This window comes from Panthera onca, chromosome X (assembly GCF_046562875.1).
Source record: "Panthera onca isolate mPanOnc1 chromosome X, mPanOnc1 haplotype 2, whole genome shotgun sequence".
Taxonomy (NCBI): Eukaryota; Metazoa; Chordata; class Mammalia; order Carnivora; family Felidae; genus Panthera; species Panthera onca.
Window position 1 is genome coordinate 85,338,187 of NC_138357.1, and position 20,424 is coordinate 85,358,610.

The window sequence follows — 20,424 nt, forward strand, 5'->3', positions numbered from 1 at the left end:
GGGGGATCATGTGTGATTTTTTTTATTCATGTGTTTTAGAGGGAATTTTCCAAATTTTATGAAATTAAGAAAAAATTAATTTTGTAATCAGAAAAAAATAATTTTTTAAAGATAAGTTGTAGAATAGGAGTGTTGTCTCATCAGGAACCCAAGTTTATGTCCATCATTGAGGTTCAAAGTTTTCTGGTCATGTCTGGCATGCTGATGACACTAAAAGTCTTCTTACATGTGGAACTGGGAGACCTTCAAGGAAATAATTCACATTGAGGGAAGAGCAAGTTTGCCAATAGGTTTAGCAGGAAGAAAACCTAGGTTTTTGGTGAGGAGGGATGAGTGCTTATCTGGGCTGTAGATTTGTCTTTTAACCAGCCTTCCCTACTTAAGTCTTTGGGATTGCAGGGGCCTACAAATAAACAACAGAGAAATTGTTACTCAATTTTTATTATGGAAAGTTTCAAATATATACAAAAGTATAGAGAAGAGTATAATGAACTCCCAAATATCTGTCACACAGCTTCAAAAATTATCAATTTATTACCAATCTCATTTTATCTATATGCTCATCTACCCCACCCCCAGGTTATTTTGAAGCAAATATCAGTAGCATAATCATTTCATCTGTAAAATTTACAGTACATTTCTCTAAAAGATAAGGATTAAAAAAACATAACCACAGTACCATATCACATCTTAAAAAAACCCAATAAATTGGGAGATGTGCAATTTCAAATTCTGTAAGGATTAAGGAAACAATCTATTTCACTGGTACCATGAGTAAAGGTATAACACTAAAACGGAGCTCACATTTTTTGCTTATGTAATTGCTTTATAAATGCAAAAGAAGAAAACTACCATATTAAAGCTACTTTGGGGCCTCTGTATGAAGCTGGGTAAGAGTGTTGACATTACAAACCCCATGGCAAAACTCCATAAAATTATCTCTAAAAATCTTTGTCATTTTCCTTAAAGTTGCTCTCCTGGACACAGTTGACCCAAGTCCTCTCTATTTAAATTCTTCATCTTCTATTCCCCCCTACAGAAGATTTTTTTCTTCAATGCCTTTTCTAAGTGACAACAATTTAGCTGACTCTCCTCCACATTCTCATATGCAGAAGCCAGGTAGAATGAGAAGCCAGCTGAGTGTGTCAGAAAAGGGGATGAAAATTGGCCAACTGTATCAGTAAGAGAGGCAGAATAAACCTAGGCAAAGTGGTATAATTAACTTTGGAAACTGCCTGTACCACAGTTTTTGTTAGCTCTGGCATCAAATACAGTATCCTGAACCTATAAACTGGGAAAAACAATCTTCAAAGGAATGGTAAGATCACATGAAAGAAGTAGTTAGGGCATTGCAAAAACATCAAATATATCATTTTAAAATTTATTTTTTATAAAAATTCACAATATTATATTGTGTTTATATTGTGTTTACTGTATTTATTTTATAGTTTTATAGCAAGTGATATTTTTTGAATAAAATTTTCAGCAAAGTAACAACAGTACAAAAACACTAAAGCTGTTACACAAAGGACCGGTTCTACAAAATGTTGTCCTTAAATGATGGGGTAAATCTCAAAATGGTGCTAGCCACTTTGTGGTATGAGAGAGAATTATGGGTAATAATTCTTGTCCTTGAACAACTTAAAACTGCCTTGAAAAGTTTCTGAAACACCTGATATGGGAAAGCCTCACACTTGGTGCCCACACAGCATATATTCTACTAGCACCAATCGAAAGGGGAATGTTTTGCCACATAGTGATTACAAAATGTGAATTCAAAGAACCTTCAGAGATGTCAATCAAATTTCAAGTAGTGTTTCATATGCAGAATATGCAAACAGTAAGGAAATGTGGTCTTTGCTCTCAATGATATCACAGTCTAATGGAGAAGGCAGATACATCAAAAAAGCACAACAATAGGCTATAGGTGCTGAAATCAGAGTCTGTTCATGTACAATAGTACAACAACCAGGGCAAGAAAAGTCAGTGGCATAGACAGGTAAAGAGTGTCCCAAGATACAGGAGGGAAATCAGATGAGCTGTCTCCTTGGAAACATTTTCAGAAACGCTCACCTCCACTTGAAAATTCCATTGATCAGTGGTTCACATCAATGATTCTTTCAAAGCCATCCTGAAGATCTTTGCTGTTCATCTGGAAAAGGAAACCAACGTATAATTAGCAGGCTTATATACTAATTTAAGAACTCCTCCAATTGACAAATTTACAAAGAGTCTATGATCTGCATCACTCTGCATTTGGAAAGCCTTCACAGAATTATCTAATGCAGATGCAATGTGAGTTTAGATCAGCAGCTGAAGGAGTTACCTATTATATTATGAAATAAAAAATGCAGGAAAGCAGTGATACTACAAACTTTGCAAAAAGGTGGGTGGTCATGTAAGACATAAAAAATTCTAAATTCCATTTTCTGGACTGTAGGCTTATGGAAATAATTCAGGCTAGTTCTCACCCATCAAAGGGTTTATGGTCTAGCTGCACAACCATGCAAATAAGTACAATAAACTGTTAGAACCATGACACAGAAGAAAGTATCTTATCCCAGTGGCCAGGAAAGTATTCTCATGGTTTATAAAGTATCTATTTTTATTGTCTCAAATTTTTATAAATTATATATTTAAAAAAACCTGAGCATCAGATAGATATCTTGGCTAAAGTCAGTGTGAGCCAGAACTGGAGCCAGTTTTCAACCCTAAGTCTGTCTGACTTCAAGCCCTAACTGTAGTTTCTATCACACCAAACTGTCTCATAGAAACGTCATGTTTTACTTCTATCACCATAGTGACTTTCCAACTTCTTATAGTACTGTTTGCCCATGAACATTTAAAATCTGCTAAATACAGTATAACAGTTTATAAGGAAACAACTACCAAGAAAATATTGATAAAACTCTGGTTTTCTCTGGAAGCTCTCCCCCATGGGACATCTGAAAGTAAAAAGCCCTTACTCGGTCAAATATATCTTGTGTGTGTGTCTCTGTGTGTGTGTGTACATACAGACATTTCTAGAAAAAAAATATACATTATAGACAGAGCACCCATTATTTCCAGTATACTTATGTATTTGCATTAACCTCTAATGTTTTCTCTTTATACATTAGGAAGAATAAACTATTTGACCAGCTGGAAATGTAAGCTATTTATAAAACATACAGAAAAGAAATTTCTGATGCATGTCTGCAAACCTTAATTATCTGTGGAGAGTACTCTTTTCCCTTTTTTATCAAGGGGAGGGCTGAAAAACCAAACAAATAATGTACAAGTGACTTTTTTTTTTAATTTTTTTTATGTTTATTTTTGAGACAGAGAGAGACAGAGCATGAACGGGGGAGGGTCAGAGAGAGGGAGACACAGAATCTGAAACAGGCTCCAGGCTCTGAGCGGTCAGCACAGAGCCCGACGCGGAGCTCGAACTCACGGACCACCAGATCGTGACCTGAGCCGAAGTCGGACGCTTAACCAACTGAGCCACCCAGGCGCCCCTACAAGTGACTTTTTAACACTCTTGGAAGGAAAAAAAATCCCAACTGTGCATCAATCTTTGGGGCACTGAAGTGATAGAAATTTTCTACACACTACCTCTGGTTGCCTGCTTTGGCCTCAGACTCTTGGTCTTAAAGAGTAAAAGAGTATCTCCTTGGACCTTTTAACTATTCTGACAAGGCTAGGCTCCAGAGAATATTTCACAAAAACTACTTAAACGAACCTGACAGTCAATGCTGAAAATATCATGACTTATTCTAGATGTTTCTGTCAAAAAAAAAGGAAAGAAAAAAAAAAGCCCACAACATATTTACAGGCTAATAATTCTTAGTAATAGGTTAGTATGAATACTGTGCATTTTTGTCTTAGATACTTAAGAACCAAATAAAATGATGCATTATTACCTCTAAGAATAACAAGTTAAGCCTCCAAAGTATTTGTGACAGAATTTCAGGTGGAAGGGATTTTTATCAACAAACTTATCTATAAAATAAAGATCCAATATGTCTGATGTGTTAAGGAGGTATTTAAGAATCTTGTTGAAAAACTAGGTTATTGGGAAAAGATATCTTTGGGTCTAAATGAGATTTTATGAATAGTGAAAGTCTGCTTGTTTGAAATTAAATGTGCTCAAAGAGATATACAATATATATCACTTTTAAGGGAAAACAGAAAAATATTCAATAATTATATTTGATCAAACTATATAATTCAAATGAAAATGTCGCTGGTTTTAAAAACTCATCTTTAAAAAAATTTTTTACTGTTTATTTATTTTTGAGACAATGTGAGAGACAGAGTGCAAGCATCGGAGGAGCAGACAGAGGCAGACAGAGAATCTGAAGCAGGATCCAGAATCTGAGTTGTCAGCATAGAGCCAACAGGGCTTGAACTCACGAACCATGAGATCATGACGTGAGCCGAAGTTGGACACTTAACCGACCAAGCCACTCATGCGCCCCTTAAAAACTCATTTTTAAATTTACTTTGAGATCATTAGTGCCAAAAATGTTTTGTGAACTGAAACTTGTACTTTATCTGTGCTTAAATTTGTAGGAAGATTTGTTTCCAAAACAGTGGCACCAAACTTTAGAAAGTGCAACAGAACCCACTTTTTTTTTAATTTTTTTTTTAACGTTTATTTATTTTTGGGACAGAGAGAGACAGAGCATGAACGGGGGAGGGGCAGAGAGAGAGGGAGACACAGAATCAGAAGCAGGCTCCAGGCTCTGAGCCATCAGCCCAGAGCCCGACGCAGGGCTCGAACTCACGGGCTGTGAGATCGTGACCTGAGCTGAAGTCGGACGCTCAACCGACTGAGCCACCCAGGCACCCCAGAACCCACTTTTTAATAGCAATCATATAAACATTTTAATTTGTAGAAGTACAGTGCAAACCAAATGGAGAAAAGTATTTGAGTATTTTGAAGAGTAAAACACACAAAGAACACAAGAGGGCAGCACAAAAAAGTATACATTCTATAAGTCAACATATAAAGTTCAAAAACACAACTATTCTATAGTCTTAAAAGAAATCAGAGTACTGATCAGGAGTAGAAATGCAATGGGTTTTTGAGTTACAGGTAATGTTAATTTCTTGAACTGGATTCTGGTTACATGCATGTATTCACTATGTAAAAATTGATTAAGCTGTAGTGTTGGAATTTGTACATTGCTCTGTATGATGTAAAACAGTAAAATATGAATTTCTAACAAAAGGTACCTGTTACACTTTTAGCAGTAATTGTTTTTGAAAACAGGTTGCTTTAACAAATATTTTAAATGTTAAAATTATTTAATTATGTAAATGTTTAAATTCTTTTCTATTTTATACTCATTATTTACTACTGGAATGTTTTAAAAATGTTTAAGTGTTATATATGCCATCACCTTTCCACCCTTAGTATCCTCTTCACAAAGGAGGTTGTACTTTTACCTGACTGCTGAATGGCTATGAGAATAAAGGTAGTTTCAGAAGAGAGACCTTTGGAATTTAGGTAAGATTCCTGATTTCAAACACATATTGAAGCAAATGCAAGAGCTTTTAATTAGATATCTCAAAAAAAGTTTGTCCTGTGACAGAAAACATTTAATCCTAAATCTTTAATAGAGATTGTACAGGTGTCCTGACAGTTTAAGAAGTCTATACCAGCCAAGTATCAAGAAAGGTACATCACTGGATTGGAATGTAATAACCATATAAATTCCATGCCTATGGTTATTGGTAGTCAGGAAGGTTAACTGGAATGTCCACTCAATTCAAATACGTGAAATAACTTTCTTTCAAAAACTAGTTAATATTGGGAGAACCATGGTTATTCTAGGGTATTAAGAAATGGGCAATGAAATTGCAAGTTGAACACGAAATCACTCCCTACGAACACAGTTTTCATGATAACATGTACACATCAGGATGTGTTTGGTTAACAATACTTATCCAAGAAGACATTCACTGTCTAAAGTAATATTTGTTAAAGTACATTTGGGCTGTATGGGAAATGGCCACTTCAAATAAGCAGCAAAAAATTACCACTGGTGAAATTTTTTTGAAAATCAAATTATGTACCTATGAGTAAAGAAACTTCTGAAAAGGCCAAATTAGATCACATCACTGAACACAAAATTATTGCCCAGTAAGGAAAGACCACAAGATGTGAAATTTCTTAAATATTAAAAAAAAAAAAATCCATCAATGATCTTTAAACCAATTGCCATCACAGAAGGGCTGGCGTTAATGCTGTGAATGAGAAAGGAGGTTAAGAAAAAAAAAAAAAAAATTAAAGATGCCACACCACCAAGATGTTCAGATTTAAAAGGCCTTCACTACAAAACAAACCGCAAGGCTATGGTACCAAAAATGCACACGTGCACATACACACGTGTGTGGAAACGTAAAAGAAAAGAACAACCCACAGCGTGAACACACTTGTACACACACACACACTAAGAGCTGAGCAAGCAGTTAAGGCACCTTTAAAAAAACAAACAAACAAACAAACCCACGTGGTTTAGGCTTACCGAAATCTGTTACAGTCCTACGAAGCAGCGATTTTCAAGGCATCTGAAAAACGTGCAAATTGTCTGAAAACAGTGCCTGGCAACTGAGACAGTTTGCAAGCGTGATTCAGAGGTCTGCCAAGGAAACAAAAGAAGCCCCCCTCCTCCCCGAGAGACCGCACTAGGCAGCAGAGGTGCTCCGGGCACTATTTATTCTAAAGTAGGCGGAAAGCAGAAGTCTGTGCAGGAGCGGTACATACTAGGGATCGCTCTGTGGCAGAGACGGGGCCACCGAGTTTCCATTGGTTGGGGAGCCGCCCAGCTTTAGTTTCTCCAGATATTCGGCATGCACGGGCTTGTGGCACTGGAGAACCTTGATCGCATCTTCGATTTTGAACCACTCTCGCTTCCTTCCAATGCTAACCGAATCTTCCCAATTCTCCAGAATCTCGGTGACGGTCAGTACGTACACGTACGTTCTGTGCTTGCGGTCTTGGTTCTGTTCGAAAATGCCCAGGAGCCGGCCTAACTTCCCCTTGACTCCCGCCTCTTCGAACACCTCTCGGACAGCCGCACTGCCCGGCTCCTCCTCGGGCTCCATGCCCCCGCCCGGCACGATCCAGCGGTCCGGGTACCGACTGCTACTCACTAACAGCACCTCGTCCTCGCGCTCGCTCCGGAAGCACAGGCACGCCGCCCGCTTCTTGAACCCCTCCGGGTCGTAGGTGCGCGTCTGGTTGGGCTTGCACTTCATCGTCACGGCCGCCCGCTCCCGCCGCTCGCTGCTGCTGGGATCGCTGTCGCCGCCGCCACCGCAGCCGCCCGAGGTGCCAGAGAGAGAAAGGGCCGAAGAGAGGAGCAGCGAGAGAAAGCGCTCTGGCCAGGAGCCCCGGGTAGATGAGGCAGGGGCGGGGGGCGGGGACGGGGGCGGGCGAGATACGTCAGTCAGTTCGTCCCCCCGTGCGGCCAGAGGGTCCCGAGCGCCGCCGCCTGACTGGACGAGGCGCCGCCGCCCCCGCGCCCGCGCCCGCGCCGGAGCCGGAGCCCGCGACCCCGGCCCCGCGCCGCCGCCAGCGGGTCCGCCACTCCGCACAGAGCCCACCCGCGACTCCCGCGCGCGCCCCCCTCCCTCCTCAGCCGCCGGGCAGGGGTTGAGCGAGGTGAGGCGCATTCGCGTGCGCGTCCGTGTCCCCATTCACGTGCGCGTTCACGTTGGAGGGCGAGGGGCGGGGGCGGGGGTCTCGTGGCTCCCGCAGCGCGCGCGGCGGCGCCGGGGGCCCACTGCGCAGGCGCCCCGCACCTCGCGGGCTGGGAATCTCCTGCCAGCGGGACTTCGGTTCGCCAATCCCTGCACCGTGACTTGGGCCGGGATCGTTTCCACGTGTGCCTTTTGAGTCGAACTTGGCCGTGGCGCGGCCAGACGTTTCTCCTCACCCTGTCCAGCAGGTTGCATGAAACACGTGCACTTATTTTACCCGCGATAAGGTAAAGGGCATCATCACTGTCCATAACAAATGGTACCTCCTTACGTTTTAGGAGGGCCCAGGGTTGTCTAAATGACCCTCAGTATTCCTGGCAAAACAGTACCTAATCTTTGCTGAGTCATAGCATGCCGTTCTATTTCTTCAACGGGTTTGTCCACCTTAAAGGTCAAACAGCCAGTTCGTTTATCAGCAAAATGGGGTTATTTGGGAGTAGCAGAGGAATTGCGATTCGGGACACGCAAAGCGTGGCACACCTTGGGCAAGTCTGGAGATCCGAGCAGGGGAACCTTCCTTTGTAGGAAAAAGAGGAAGTTGGGAGGGATTCCTGCGAAGGAAAAGTCCATTGCAGGAAAACGACAGTTCAGAGTGATGACAGTTTCTCAAGTGGCAGAGTTGTGGTATTTTCCTATTGGCTGAGCTTGTTGCTGGGGCAGGAGAAATTCCTCCTTCCTCCTGCTGGAGTAGGAAAGTAAACTTCTTCCTGCTGGGAATGCAAGGCACTGTTTGTCCTTGTTGGGGTCCACAATTGATTGCAGCGGTAGGGTGTGAAAGCTCCCCCTGCTGGCCTATGGACTCCCATTTTAATAAGGTTTCCTTGAGGCGCTTGGGTGGCAAGGTCAGTTAAGCCTCCAGCTGTGGATTCCCACTCAGGTCTTGATCTCAAGATGGTGAGACCGAGCCACAGTCTTGCTCTGCGCTGAGTGTAGAGACTGCTTACGATTCTCTCTCTCTCTCCCTCTGCCCTGCTCCCCCCCCCCACCGTACTCCCCCCCCCCCCCCCCCCACCTTCCAAAATGAGGTTTCCTTTATTCAGCGTGGCAGGTTCTTCACCTTGCCTGGCATGTTGGCACAGCCCATCACTTAACACTTTTCTTGAACCCCTACTGACATCTTTCCTCAGTTTCCTATCAGTAAACTTCTCTCCTACTTGTTTCAGCCCTTTGTACTTGGAGTCCTATTCACCCAACAGCTGCAGAACCACCCCAATTAGCCCTTTATTAAATGCCAACAGTCTCCACCCTCCACCCACTCCACCCTCCTCTCTCTTTCTCATTGAGAAGTACCGCTTGGGGTTTTGGAAAACATGCCTATGGAAATCCCTTCTCATTTTACAGTGGGATGTTTACAAGCCTTCTGGGATGGGCCTCCAACAAGGCCACTTGGTGCTCTGTCACCTCTTTGTGTGCTCAAGCTGTCCTCTTGGCCAGGAAGTGGCCCCTCACAGCCCAATATGTAACAACCCCAAAGGCTTCCCCCACTTTTTCATTTTTTCTTACTGTTTCCCTGCTCTAACAGTAGCCTTATGGAGAAGGCCTCTGATGTCCCCCAACTTTTGCCATACTGCAACTTAGGCATCTCTGCCTCTCTCTTACCCACAGACCCTCTGCTGGCATCAAGCAAGCAGGATCTTGAAAACTCACTTTTCCAGCGAAAGAATCCCTGCATCAAAGGGAAACTGAATCTGAAATGTAAGTGCAAAGTACTGAGGAAACATACAGCCCCAGTTTTAAATAACAAGTTAGATCAGCTTCCCAGGGTCTGCTCTACTCCATTTATACCCAGAATGGCTCATACAAACGATCCTGTTCCCAGTGGCAACAGACACCTGTGATATCTAGAGCATAATATGACACAAATGTGTGGGTTGCATATGAAGAAAATGATAGAATGGAGACATAAAGAGAATGACTTCAACCAATAGAGATACTACTACTACTGACCATATTTTAAGGATAAATGGACGATGAAAGAACATTTGAAGGAATGTGACACCCCGTAATTAAAAACAAACTGGGAAAATAGATATTAGAAGGTTGTAGTCCTCAGTGTGTCTAATACACAAATACACCAGTGGTGTTGAACAACTAGAAAAAAATTCCATCACAATCAGGACTTAGGCAAATATACCTATTATCACCAATATTATTAAAGCTCGCTTTAGATGGTCGTTCCAGTGCAATTAGATTGTAAAGAGAAAAAAAAAAAGTATTGCTTTAGTAAAGAAGACAACATTTTCATTATTTCCAAGCGATGGGAATATATTCTTGGGAAAAGCCTAAGAAATGATATAAGAGTGAATTCCTTTAAGTGGTAGAATGAAATACTAATATTGAAAATACCAAAGCTTTCATGTATGCCAGCAATAATCATATAGAAAATATAATGGGGAAATGATGGCATTCATAGTAGCAGTTATCAGCCACCACACAACAAATAAAATACCAAGGGATCCTGAACAGCGTAGGTAAAGACATTGTAGTAGGAAATGATAGAACTTGGACTCAGCTTTGAAAGATGATTTGAATGAATCAAGAGGAACTCTAGCAAAGCTGGGAGATTGGGCTGGTGTCTGCGGGAAGGGGTGGCCCAACTCGGCCCCAGCCACATCACAAGTTCCTTCACTATTACCAGTACCTATCTCCTTGTCCTTGTCTCAGCAGAGGTGCTGCCTTCTAGTCTAGTCCATAACTTGCACATCAGAGTGTGCCTATGCAGTAGGCTTCTGTTGGAGGCATATTTTTTTGGAAGGGAGAGTAGAGCGACTTTATAGTATGGAGAGAGGTACAGGCTGGGTTCCTACTGGCAAAGTCATAGCACACTTCCGGATAAAGAGATCCACAGCTTACAGATTTAGTACAATTCGAGAATATTTTCAAATGTGTTTTTTTTAAGAATTTCATACAATGATTTTATTATTCACCTGTTAGAGAATAGGGCGAGATAGCTTTGATTTTTTTCTATGGAAGAATAAAAATCCTTTTCGAGAGACTGCATTCTAGTATCTGGTGTACCCATAGTTAACTATTTTTCTGATGATAAACATGGTCATTTCACAAACTATTTTAACAGTAGACTGTTACAGTAACAACTGTAATATGTGAATGCCTGCCTGTATCTCCTCCCACATTGTCCTTGGCCTTGGCGAGGAAATTTGCTATGTCCAATGGAACAATAGCAAGTGTGAAGCAAGCAGAGAATTGAAAACTGCTTGCACACCGGAGTTTGCCCTCTCTTGCTGCTCTTGACACAAGATAACAAGAAGCATGAGTTAGGTGGGTGATGAGAGACCCGGGGCCCATGCATCCCCTTCACCATAGCTGACAGTGAACCAGTTGCCAGAAATGTGGGTGGGTGAAGCCGTCATAGACCATCTAGCCCCCAGCAGAGCCTTCTAGCAGACAGGGCACTGACCACAGATGCATAAACACACCTTCTGAGAACAGCAAAATGTCCACTCAGCTAAGCCCAGCTGAAATTGTCGAGCTGCGGAATTGTGACCAAAAGAATTGGTTGTTTACAGTCACTAGATTTTGGATGGTTTGTTGTGCAGCAGAAACTGGCTGGTACAACCAGTAACTGCCACCCATCAAAATACAACCAAAAACAAAAGAGAGGGAAAATAAGGTTCATAGTGGAAATTTAACCTCTGCTTGGAAAGGTTGACAGTGAACTTGCCCTGGAAAGGGATGAATTAAAACCTGATAGTTGTCGAGGACAGTCTGTATGCCAAGCCCTGTGTTGATCTCTGTATCCTATTTAACTAACAGCCCATTAAATCTTAAAGAGGAGGTTACTATTTGCAATTCTTAGAAGAGAAAGACTTAGAGTGCAGTTTGTATTTGAATTCAAGTCTTCGTGTCTCTACAGCCTATGCTCTCACAACATCACCATGTCTTATCAAAAGGATTATTTTTGCCAAGAGCTATGGTTTGTTGTGTCATTTTTTGATGATGTTCAGAGTTGACTTCTTATGTAAGGTGTTCATTTGCTAAGAGTCACTGGGTTCAAAGAAAGGTATTTTCCATTTCCCGCACAATATACGGAAAAGAACACCTGAGTGCCTACCTCACTCCCAGCAATCAAGTGTGTCACCTTGACATGTTACTTGACAACTTGAAGTTCGATAACTTCTACACACAGAAAATGGAATTAAGTGATACAGAATAGAAGATATTCTATTTTGTCATCACTCTAGACATTGCTTTTGATTTATTGATGGTCTGATTGTTTGTACACACTTAATATTTATCTACTAACAAACCTGAACAATGAGTATCAAAATTCCCCTTCAACAGATTAAGAAACAGGCTGAGATGGGTTTCAGTAAGACAGTAAGTGAGGGAGCCAAGGTTCACACCTTGGTCTGTCTGACTCTAGAGGTAATCCCCTTCCTTTCACTGTGACAAATTTCACGTGTGTTGAGAGTTGCTGAGATGCACAGTACGTGCCATTCCTGTGGTACAGACTTACTCTTCTCTCCTTTTTTTTTCCTGCCAGGAAGACCCAGGCACCCAGGAGAACATAGCTTCTCTGTAATGTTCTAACACTGGAGGGATCTGTTCTGAGACCAACAGTCCGATACATATTTCTGCCTTTTTTCTCAGGTAGGAAGGAGCAGGCAGATGGGAAAGTGACAGCAACACAAGAAGCATCGTTGTGGAAAGTCGAGCACCTTACTTAGTGAGATGATAGATTACAATTCTAAGAGAGATGGGCTCTCCAGACCCGCTGTTTCCTGGGATAGAGAATGTTACAGGCATTCCCAGAGCCTTTTAGTACCCACAGCTGGAACCAGCTTTCAGGAGAGTGACCACAATATACCTGAAAAGATTGCAAGATGTATTAAAGGGAGAGGAGCATGATTCAGTTGGTTAAGTGTCTGACGCTTGGTTTTGGCTCGAGTCACGATCTTACGGTTTCAAGAGTTTGAGTCTGAGTCCTGCTCTGTGATGGCAGCATGAAGCTTTCTTAAGAATCTCTCTCTCCCTCTATCTCTGCCCCTCCCCTACTCGCGCTGTCTCTGTCTTTCTCAAAATAAATAAGTAAACTTAAAAAAAAAAAAAAGATGTACTAAAGTAAATCGTTTCAGTGATTTTAGTAGTAGTCAATGAGAGAACATACAGTGTTTTAGAAATCAAATGACCTAGAATTTTAAATCTGGCTCTCTCGAGTAGTTATGCAGCCTTTAGCAAAGGACTATTTCTGACTATGTTATTTCTCGTCTGGGAAGTGGGGATTACAAAAGTACCTACTTTACCAACCTCACATTGCCTGGAAAGATATTCCTGACCATGTGTGCTCACCCTCCCTTTACACTGGGGTTAAATTATCTCCCTCTTTTTCTTCCTTTCCAGGCTCCCTTGACGTTAATTCTGTCATCACTCTAATCAAGGAGCTCTGTAATGATTGGCCTGTGTGTTTGTAAGAAATTTCAAGACTGGGAGCCAGCCTGAAGCATACCTGTTGCCCCTGAGTCAGCACAGTGCCTGGAACTTGGTGTCCAGGAGGGATTCAAAATACATTGTTTGAGCGAGAGAGTGTTCCAGAAGCTACGTGGATCAAAGGCCAGTTATTACTGTACCTGTTAACTCTTTATCGGTGATAGGAAGTGAAAGATGGGTGAACATAGGTATCTCCACATGCAGAGGTTGGGTGAGTTGTGTCTTTCAAATCACTCCCCATGTGTTCCCAGAGTCTTTGCTTCTTTGTGTATCTTGGATGCTCTGTTTTTCCCTCAAATACAGAATTGGCTTCATATGGTGTCTGTGCTCGAAAATTCAGTAAAATCTCCCAAATACAAAGTGATCTGAGCAAAAAATACCTCTCAAATTTTTCCCTTTGATCCATGAGTGTATCACAGGGTAAATACAGGACTTTTACTTCTGTGTTCTGTGAGTAATGGCACAGATGGGCAACCAAGGGCGTGAACACAAAGATGAATGGATGTCAAATCCAGGTGAGTCCTTCCGTTCTCTCCAAGAGGCAGCACTCCTTTATTTCTCCTGCTTCTTTGGTCACTACCTCTAGTTCCCTGACTGCTCTGTCTCTCCTTTTCACTGACATTGTCCCTGTGCATTCTTCTCATTCAGCACCTAAACCCTTTCTAGTGTTCCTCTGTCACATGTCAGAGTGGAATGCTAAATCCTCAGGAAGGAACTGTAAGCACCCTCCACCCTTATTGTATATTGCTAAGTGCATTCATCTCCCCCCCGCCACCCCATATTCCTGATCCCCTTTACCTTGGCCTGAATTGCCTCTTAGTTACACTTATCACCTAAAACACTGTGTTATTTACTTGTTTATTATGTTGATTGCTTATTTCTCTCTCCTCCCCCCCACCATAGCTCCTGCTTGACTAGAACCTCTTGATCTTAGGAATCTTTGTCTCTTGCCCACTGGGCAAGAGCAGCTCAGAACATTGCTGAGCACACATTGTAGTCGTCCGGACCCTATCTGTTGGTATAATGGACCTATCTGTCTCCCTTGCTACATTGTGACACCCTTGAAGGCAAGGGCCATGTTTCATTGTTCTTTGTCAGTCCACCATCCAGAACAATTTCTGATACAAGTGGAAAGGCATCGCTGAATATTTGTTGAATTAATTAGTTAATTGATCCTTTGAAAGTGACACTGGTAGGGCAAACATTCTGTTTCCAAACTGCAGTTATTCTAGTAGGTGCCATTGGTGTCAGCACCATGTATGGATCAGCTGCCATGCTAACTAGGCTAGTCAGCTGGGAGATGTCTGCTGGCTAGAAGTCTGCCTCATTTTTTGTGGATCCCTCATAGGGCTAGCACACTGTTCTTCCTGCACAGCAGGATGTAGAGTGGTGTTTCCAGATCTTTGTCATTCATCACTGGATGGCTTTATCTGTGCAGGATGTGTACCATAATTTACATAATATGTTTCAAAATAAAACTGTATCTTTGGGAATAAAAGATAATTATATAATTAAACAGACAAAATGAAGGCAATGAACTGATGTAGTTGAAATAAATGTTGAGGTTCATGTTAAGTAATAGTGTACATAATGATGGCCACTGCACTAGGCTCTTCATTGATCTTTCATTTGATCCTACAAAAAAATGCTTCAAAGGAAATATCCTCATTCCTATTTCTCTTTCTTCAGGGAAGATATTGAGATCAAGGACATAGTGGAAATTGCCCAGGATCTGAAAGCTAATGGTAGCTACATGAGGTGGAAACTTGGGGCTCATTGATGATAACACCCCAGAAAGTCTGCAGTGGAGGCCGACCCTGCTTAACTTGCCCCCAGCAGTCCTGTTTGTTCCCCTTCCATTTTCTGCTGTTTCACCTCCACCATTTCATCCACCATTTCATCGTGTCTGCCAGCATTTCAGAAGCTCTCTTCCCAGGATTCTGTCCCCTGCTTCTTTGGCACAGTGTTGGTATATTCAACACTGGTTCTGGTTGTGGCAGATGAAAGTTGACTGTTTTGCGTCCTTCTGAAGGAACAGAGTAATTGTGATTTATAACTCTTTCATGACTTTTGATGATTGTGGATCCTGAGGAAGGTCCTCGGCTGCAGAGCTGGTTTCTTTGTGCAAGAACCCTATTCTTAAAACAAACAAACAAACAAACAAACAAACAAAAACCCTATTTTTGGCAGGACGCCCTTCTCTTCCACAAAGGTATCAGACCTGCCCAGGAGGAAAGATAGTTTCCTTATCAATGACACTGAGCACCCACAGGCCCGGACACCACTAGACCAGTTCCCTCAGAGGCAAAACAGGTTTCTCAGGGTCACCGAGCTGTTCCACAAATTTCATAGGCTCCTTAGATAAAGATAACAAGGCACATGCAAATGATGTTTGGCATCAATTTGGGAAAAGGAAAACAGCTGCATCCCTTCTTTCAGAGTAAAAGCTTTGAGTACCCCCAGTAAAATCAGCCTGTGTGGAAAGATGCACCGTTAGTGAGCACTATGGTAGAGTAGCTATGACCAGGGGTTCTGAGCCAAGCACTTTCTCTGAAATTTGATATTGTTAAGAAAACAGCATTTCCTTTTCTTTTTTTCCATCTTCCTTTGGGTTACTTACTTCAAGGCAAGTTCAAAAATTATTGCTTTTGTTCTTTTTCCCAAAGTACAATATTGTATCTCCTAGTAGAGGACACCAATTAGACTCTTAGCTTCTGAAGTTCACTTTAACTTTGATCAAATAGCTTTTTCTACCAGCCTACATCTCAAAGGAAGTATCCTGGATTTGTTGCTTTGGATGAACTTTCTGATGTCTATAATTCTTAAAATCCTCATAAAGGAATCCTACTTGGTTTTTTGTTTCTTTGTTTCTTAGCTACTATAATAGAAGACCCAATAAAAGCTCTTCGAGGGCCTACCATGTTTCAGGTCTTTTGCTTATCTTGCTGATAATTGTCATACAATTCCTATGACATAAGTACCGTTACTCCAATTTCACAATTGAGGATATTGAGGCCCAGAAAGATAGATACGTTGGCCCTGACACGTGAGTAGAGTGGCAGAGCTGACATTAGGACTGCAGTCACAATCCATTGACTGCATTGGTCAGCGTATCCTGACATTTAAAAAAAAAATGAAAAAAAAATTTTGTGTTTGTGAAAGTCATCGTTAATGAAAACATTCTCTACTATTGTGATATTATCACTCTATTTTACTTTTAGAGTTTTGCTCTTGCAAGTAATACTTTTCCTTTACATGAAATACTAAGTTTATAACATTACAGTTGGGGGTGGCAGATATGGAAAGGCGTAGACATGACTAAGTCCTGGAAATTGTTGCTGTAAGCTATATTGTGTGATGAAAAGTATGCTATGTGCTATGTAGAGGCACATGGACAGATGGACCAGATTTCTATTCCCCCAACACATCCCACCTTCTAGAAGGGTTTGCATGGCACCTGATACTCAAAAGCCACACATATGGTACTGATACAGAAAACATCTACTGCACTACATCCAGACTGGAAGTGGGTGTTTTTGCTGTCAATGTTTCTGTGTGAAATAGATGAATTCAACAAACCTTCAATGCCTACCATGTTTCATGTAGTGTGCTTCATACAAGATATGCAAAGAAGAAATAAAACATGGTTCCAGCACTTAAGTACATTGTAGGATAAAAAACAAAAAGTGGAATGTAATTTGTGAATTAGAAGTCACCACAGGGTACATTTGCAGTGCGGAACAGGAAAAGAGGAAGAGGAGACAAAGAATTGGACTGAGAAAGAATAAAGGCAATAGGAGCAGGAGTCCGATCAGGGGAACTGAGTCCTTGTGACTGTGAACATGCATGCCTGTAGCTGAAAATTGCAGTCTTTGGGGACTCACAGACTTGATTCCATGTTCCTGAATGTACATAATTTTCACCAAAACAATAATCACATTACCAGTCTTATATTTATTGATTAATTTCTTCAGTTAAATTTCTTGATATGTGTGTTTTTTGTGTATAGATCAGTTTGCATTTGCAAAGCCTAGGGGAATTGCAGAACTTCTCCGACCGAGAGGACGTTTCAGAAACTGAGAGATTATTAGAAAGGCCGACACTGATTATAAGGCCGGGAGGTCATACACTAGTACTAGAAGCTATTGAGCATAGGGAACTGGGATGAAAGTCAGAAAATCCGTATGTCCCACACACTGTGGAAGGCTCTGGGATTAGAGGGATCATTCAAGCTGATCCAGCTGTCTTAGTACAGAAAATCATGCAGGCAGATCTTAACCCCAGGGATCTGTAAAGATTTGTCAACATTGTTTATCAAGGAAGTGTTTTACACACACACACACACACACACACACACACACACACACACACACACCTAACAAATTAGAATTCTGGAACTCAGCTGGGATCACAGAGTGCTGGAGCCAGTCTGTCTGACTCTAAAGCCTCAAAGAATGTCTATGACATGAGACCCTTTTTCATAATAATCTATTTGAAATTAATTCAGAGCCACTACCTGCAATTCCCCTGGCTGTGCATGTCTGTTGTTGCCCCATAAGAGATCCTTGGAACTTAATGTTCTGCCTTATCTGAAGGGCAGGGGCTGAATGGGCAGCTCTAGCGTGCAAGTCCTTCACACCGAGTATGGCACACATCTTACCAGGAAATGTCCTCATTGTTACTGTCACACTTCAAGCTGTCTGTTCTTGCCTCTAAATTGCAATTAGTCTTCACTACACAAGAATTAGAATTCTCTGCACTGTGACTCTGGCTGTGCTTATTTTAATTTGCACCTTAGAGCTACATGCGGTTATGGCTGGGTGAGAAATTATTTCTCATTCTCTCCAGAAAGTTGGATGATAGAGAATTACCTTAACCACAACAGATTCAATACACTAATAACTTAAGTGCCTGATACCAGTTTTCTATTGCTGCATAACAAGTTGCCACAACTTTAGCATCTTAAATCAACCCATGTGTATTATTTCACAGTTCCTATAGGTCAGACATGTGTAGATCCAGCGAGTTCTCTGCTTAGGGTCACACAAGGCTGAAATCAAGGTGTCAGCTGGGCTGGGATCTTACCTGGAGGCTCTGGAGAGGAAGCTCTTTCCAAGCTCATCCAGGTGGTTGTAGGAATTCAGCTCCTGTGGTGCAGGATGTTGTTGGGGCTGCTCTCAGATTCTAGAGGCTGCCTGTATTTCTCCTCATGTGGTTCTCTCCATCTTCAAGCAAGCAATAGTGTGTCAAATCCTTGTGCTTCAGATCTCTCTTGCTTCCCTTCTGCTGCTGGCCACAGAAAAGTGTGTGCCTTTAAGGAGCTCCTGTGATTAGATTAGGCTCTTTTGGATAATCTCTCTTTAAGGTCAGTTGTTTAATAACCTTCATTGTAACTGGAAAATCCCTCTAGCCATGTAACCGAACACAAATATGTACAAGATAACTCGTCTTATTCATGGTACCTGGGATTATGATGGGAAATCTTGGGAGACCATTCTTAGAATTCTACCTACCACAACCTTTAATAACCATGAGGTAATTACTTATGAAGGCCTTTTTTGTGACCCTGATGATCTGAGTCTTGTGAACATACTGCCCACTCTTTACTGAGTTACATCATGTCATCATGTAGTTGTACTTCAACAAGTGGCTTGTACCTTCCAAAGTGTAATAATCAGAGTCTTCCAGATGAACCGATTCAATAGGATTACTTATGTATTTATACTTATACCTATATCTATATCATCTATATCTGTCTATCTGTCGAGAGAGAGAGAGAGAGAGAGAGAGAGAGAGAGAGAGATTTGTTATAAGAATTTGGCTCACAAGAATTTGAGGCTGGGAAGACCCAACACGTTTGTGGGCACGGTGGAGAGCTAGGAGAGCAGGAGTAGTTCCAGGCCAAGTCAAAATTCCTGAGACCCAGGACAGGCAGTGATGTGAGTTGCAGTCCAAAAGCTGCTGGGATCAGGTGTCATGAATTCTGATCTTCAGTTTGAGTCTAGAAGCAGGACAAGACCAATGTCCCACTTCAAGCAGTCAGGCAGGAGGGGTTCCCTCCTGCTTGAGGGAAAGTCAGCCTTTTTGTTCCATGTAGGCCTTAAGCTGATTGGATACAGGACACCCGCATTGGAGAAGGCAATTTTTTTTTTTTTTTTACTTTTTTACTGTTTTACTCAGTATACCTATTCAAATATTACCCTCATTTATAAATGCCCTGCCAGACACACTCAGAATAGTGTTTGACCTAATATCTGGCCACCCTCTGGGTGAGTCATGTTGACATATAAATTTATACATAACACGAAGCCTCTTGACACAGTCCATCGATTAACATTTCTTTTTAAATTTCCTTTGTATCTTAGTTAAATACTCTACTTCCATGTTTCCTAACTATAAAATGCATCTGTTAATGATTTCACATTTAGTTGCATGTTAATTACCTTTAAGGTTATATGTATGAAAGGGAAAATTGATCCATGAGCAGTTTACATTCTTGACTGCAAAGGGGAAATTTGCATCATGCTGCATGCAAATTTAATAATACCTTATATTTATGACATGTTTACCATATTTGGCAAATCCTTTTTGTAAGCTCCATAGGTGTTTTACCTCATTTGGTCAGCAAAATGCCATGACATATGTGTCATCAGTAGCCCCATTTTCATATGAAGAACCTGAACACAGACATTAAGTAATTTTTCTGTCATGACAGCTTGTAAGCGACAGCTTGTAAGTGATCGGAATCTATGGCTTCAGTACCGATATTCCTAACTAATTCATGTGACTATGTAATTTGTCATCCAAACTAGTTCATAATATTTATCATCTGAGCCAGAATGAAAGAGAGTACTTTTATAAATTATACCTGCTCAATAAGCATAAAATAGCAAAGTCCTAGACATACCAGTACATTGCTCACTCGCTTAGTGAATATTCTTTCAGTTGCAAGTATCAGGGAATTCTCATGTAGATTGGCTAAATCAAAAAAGAAATCCATGATCTCATGGCATTTGTATGATATTCATCACTTTTCCACCCTCTGCTAGATTATTCCTGCCAGCATACAAACTGGTGTTATTTTCCTCTTAAAAACAAAAGACAACAAAACCCAAAACTAAACAATCAAAAAACCTTTTTACCTACTCCCTCCACCACCTGCAGGGCCTTTTATCCTCCTCTTGATAGCAAACCTCCCAGAGAGAGAGTTTTCTACACTCA

General features: G+C 41.4%; 1 protein-coding gene and 1 long non-coding RNA gene across 5 annotated transcripts; one reads left to right on the forward strand and one right to left on the reverse strand.

Annotated features, from left to right (window-relative positions):
* Nucleotides 1-425: 425 nt before the first annotated feature.
* On the reverse strand, nt 426-7,773 carry LOC145714477 (diphosphoinositol polyphosphate phosphohydrolase 3-beta-like). Of its 2 annotated transcripts, none has more exons than XM_081793995.1 (2): nt 6,519-7,773; nt 426-2,152 (listed from the first exon to the last, which is right to left on the reverse strand). In XM_081793995.1, the coding sequence occupies exon 1, from the start codon at nt 7,690-7,692 to the stop codon at nt 6,757-6,759; it is 936 nt and encodes a 311-aa protein (XP_081650121.1). In that variant the 5' UTR covers nt 7,693-7,773; the 3' UTR covers nt 426-2,152; nt 6,519-6,756. The 2 variants fall into 2 exon arrangements, with proteins under 2 accessions (XP_081650121.1, XP_081650120.1); XM_081793994.1 differs by having other exon boundaries at nt 6,758-7,768.
* LOC145714478 (uncharacterized) lies at nt 7,572-17,485 on the forward strand. 3 transcript variants are annotated; one of them, XR_014136867.1, is made up of 5 exons: nt 7,572-7,657; nt 9,361-9,450; nt 12,260-12,366; nt 13,117-13,414; nt 14,893-17,485. It is a non-coding gene; the product is annotated as an uncharacterized LOC145714478 (long non-coding RNA). The 3 variants fall into 3 exon arrangements; XR_014136865.1 differs by lacking the exon at nt 7,572-7,657 and adding an exon at nt 7,824-7,982; XR_014136866.1 differs by lacking the exons at nt 7,572-7,657; nt 14,893-17,485 and adding an exon at nt 7,823-7,982 and having other exon boundaries at nt 13,117-13,519.
* The last annotated feature ends 2,939 nt before the right edge of the window (nt 17,486-20,424 follow it).

Bases quoted from the DNA above. Each gene is read 5' to 3' on its own strand.
- LOC145714477 (XM_081793995.1), bottom strand. From the start codon at position 7,692: ATGGGGACACGGACGCGCACGCGAATGCGCCTCACCTCGCTCAACCCC.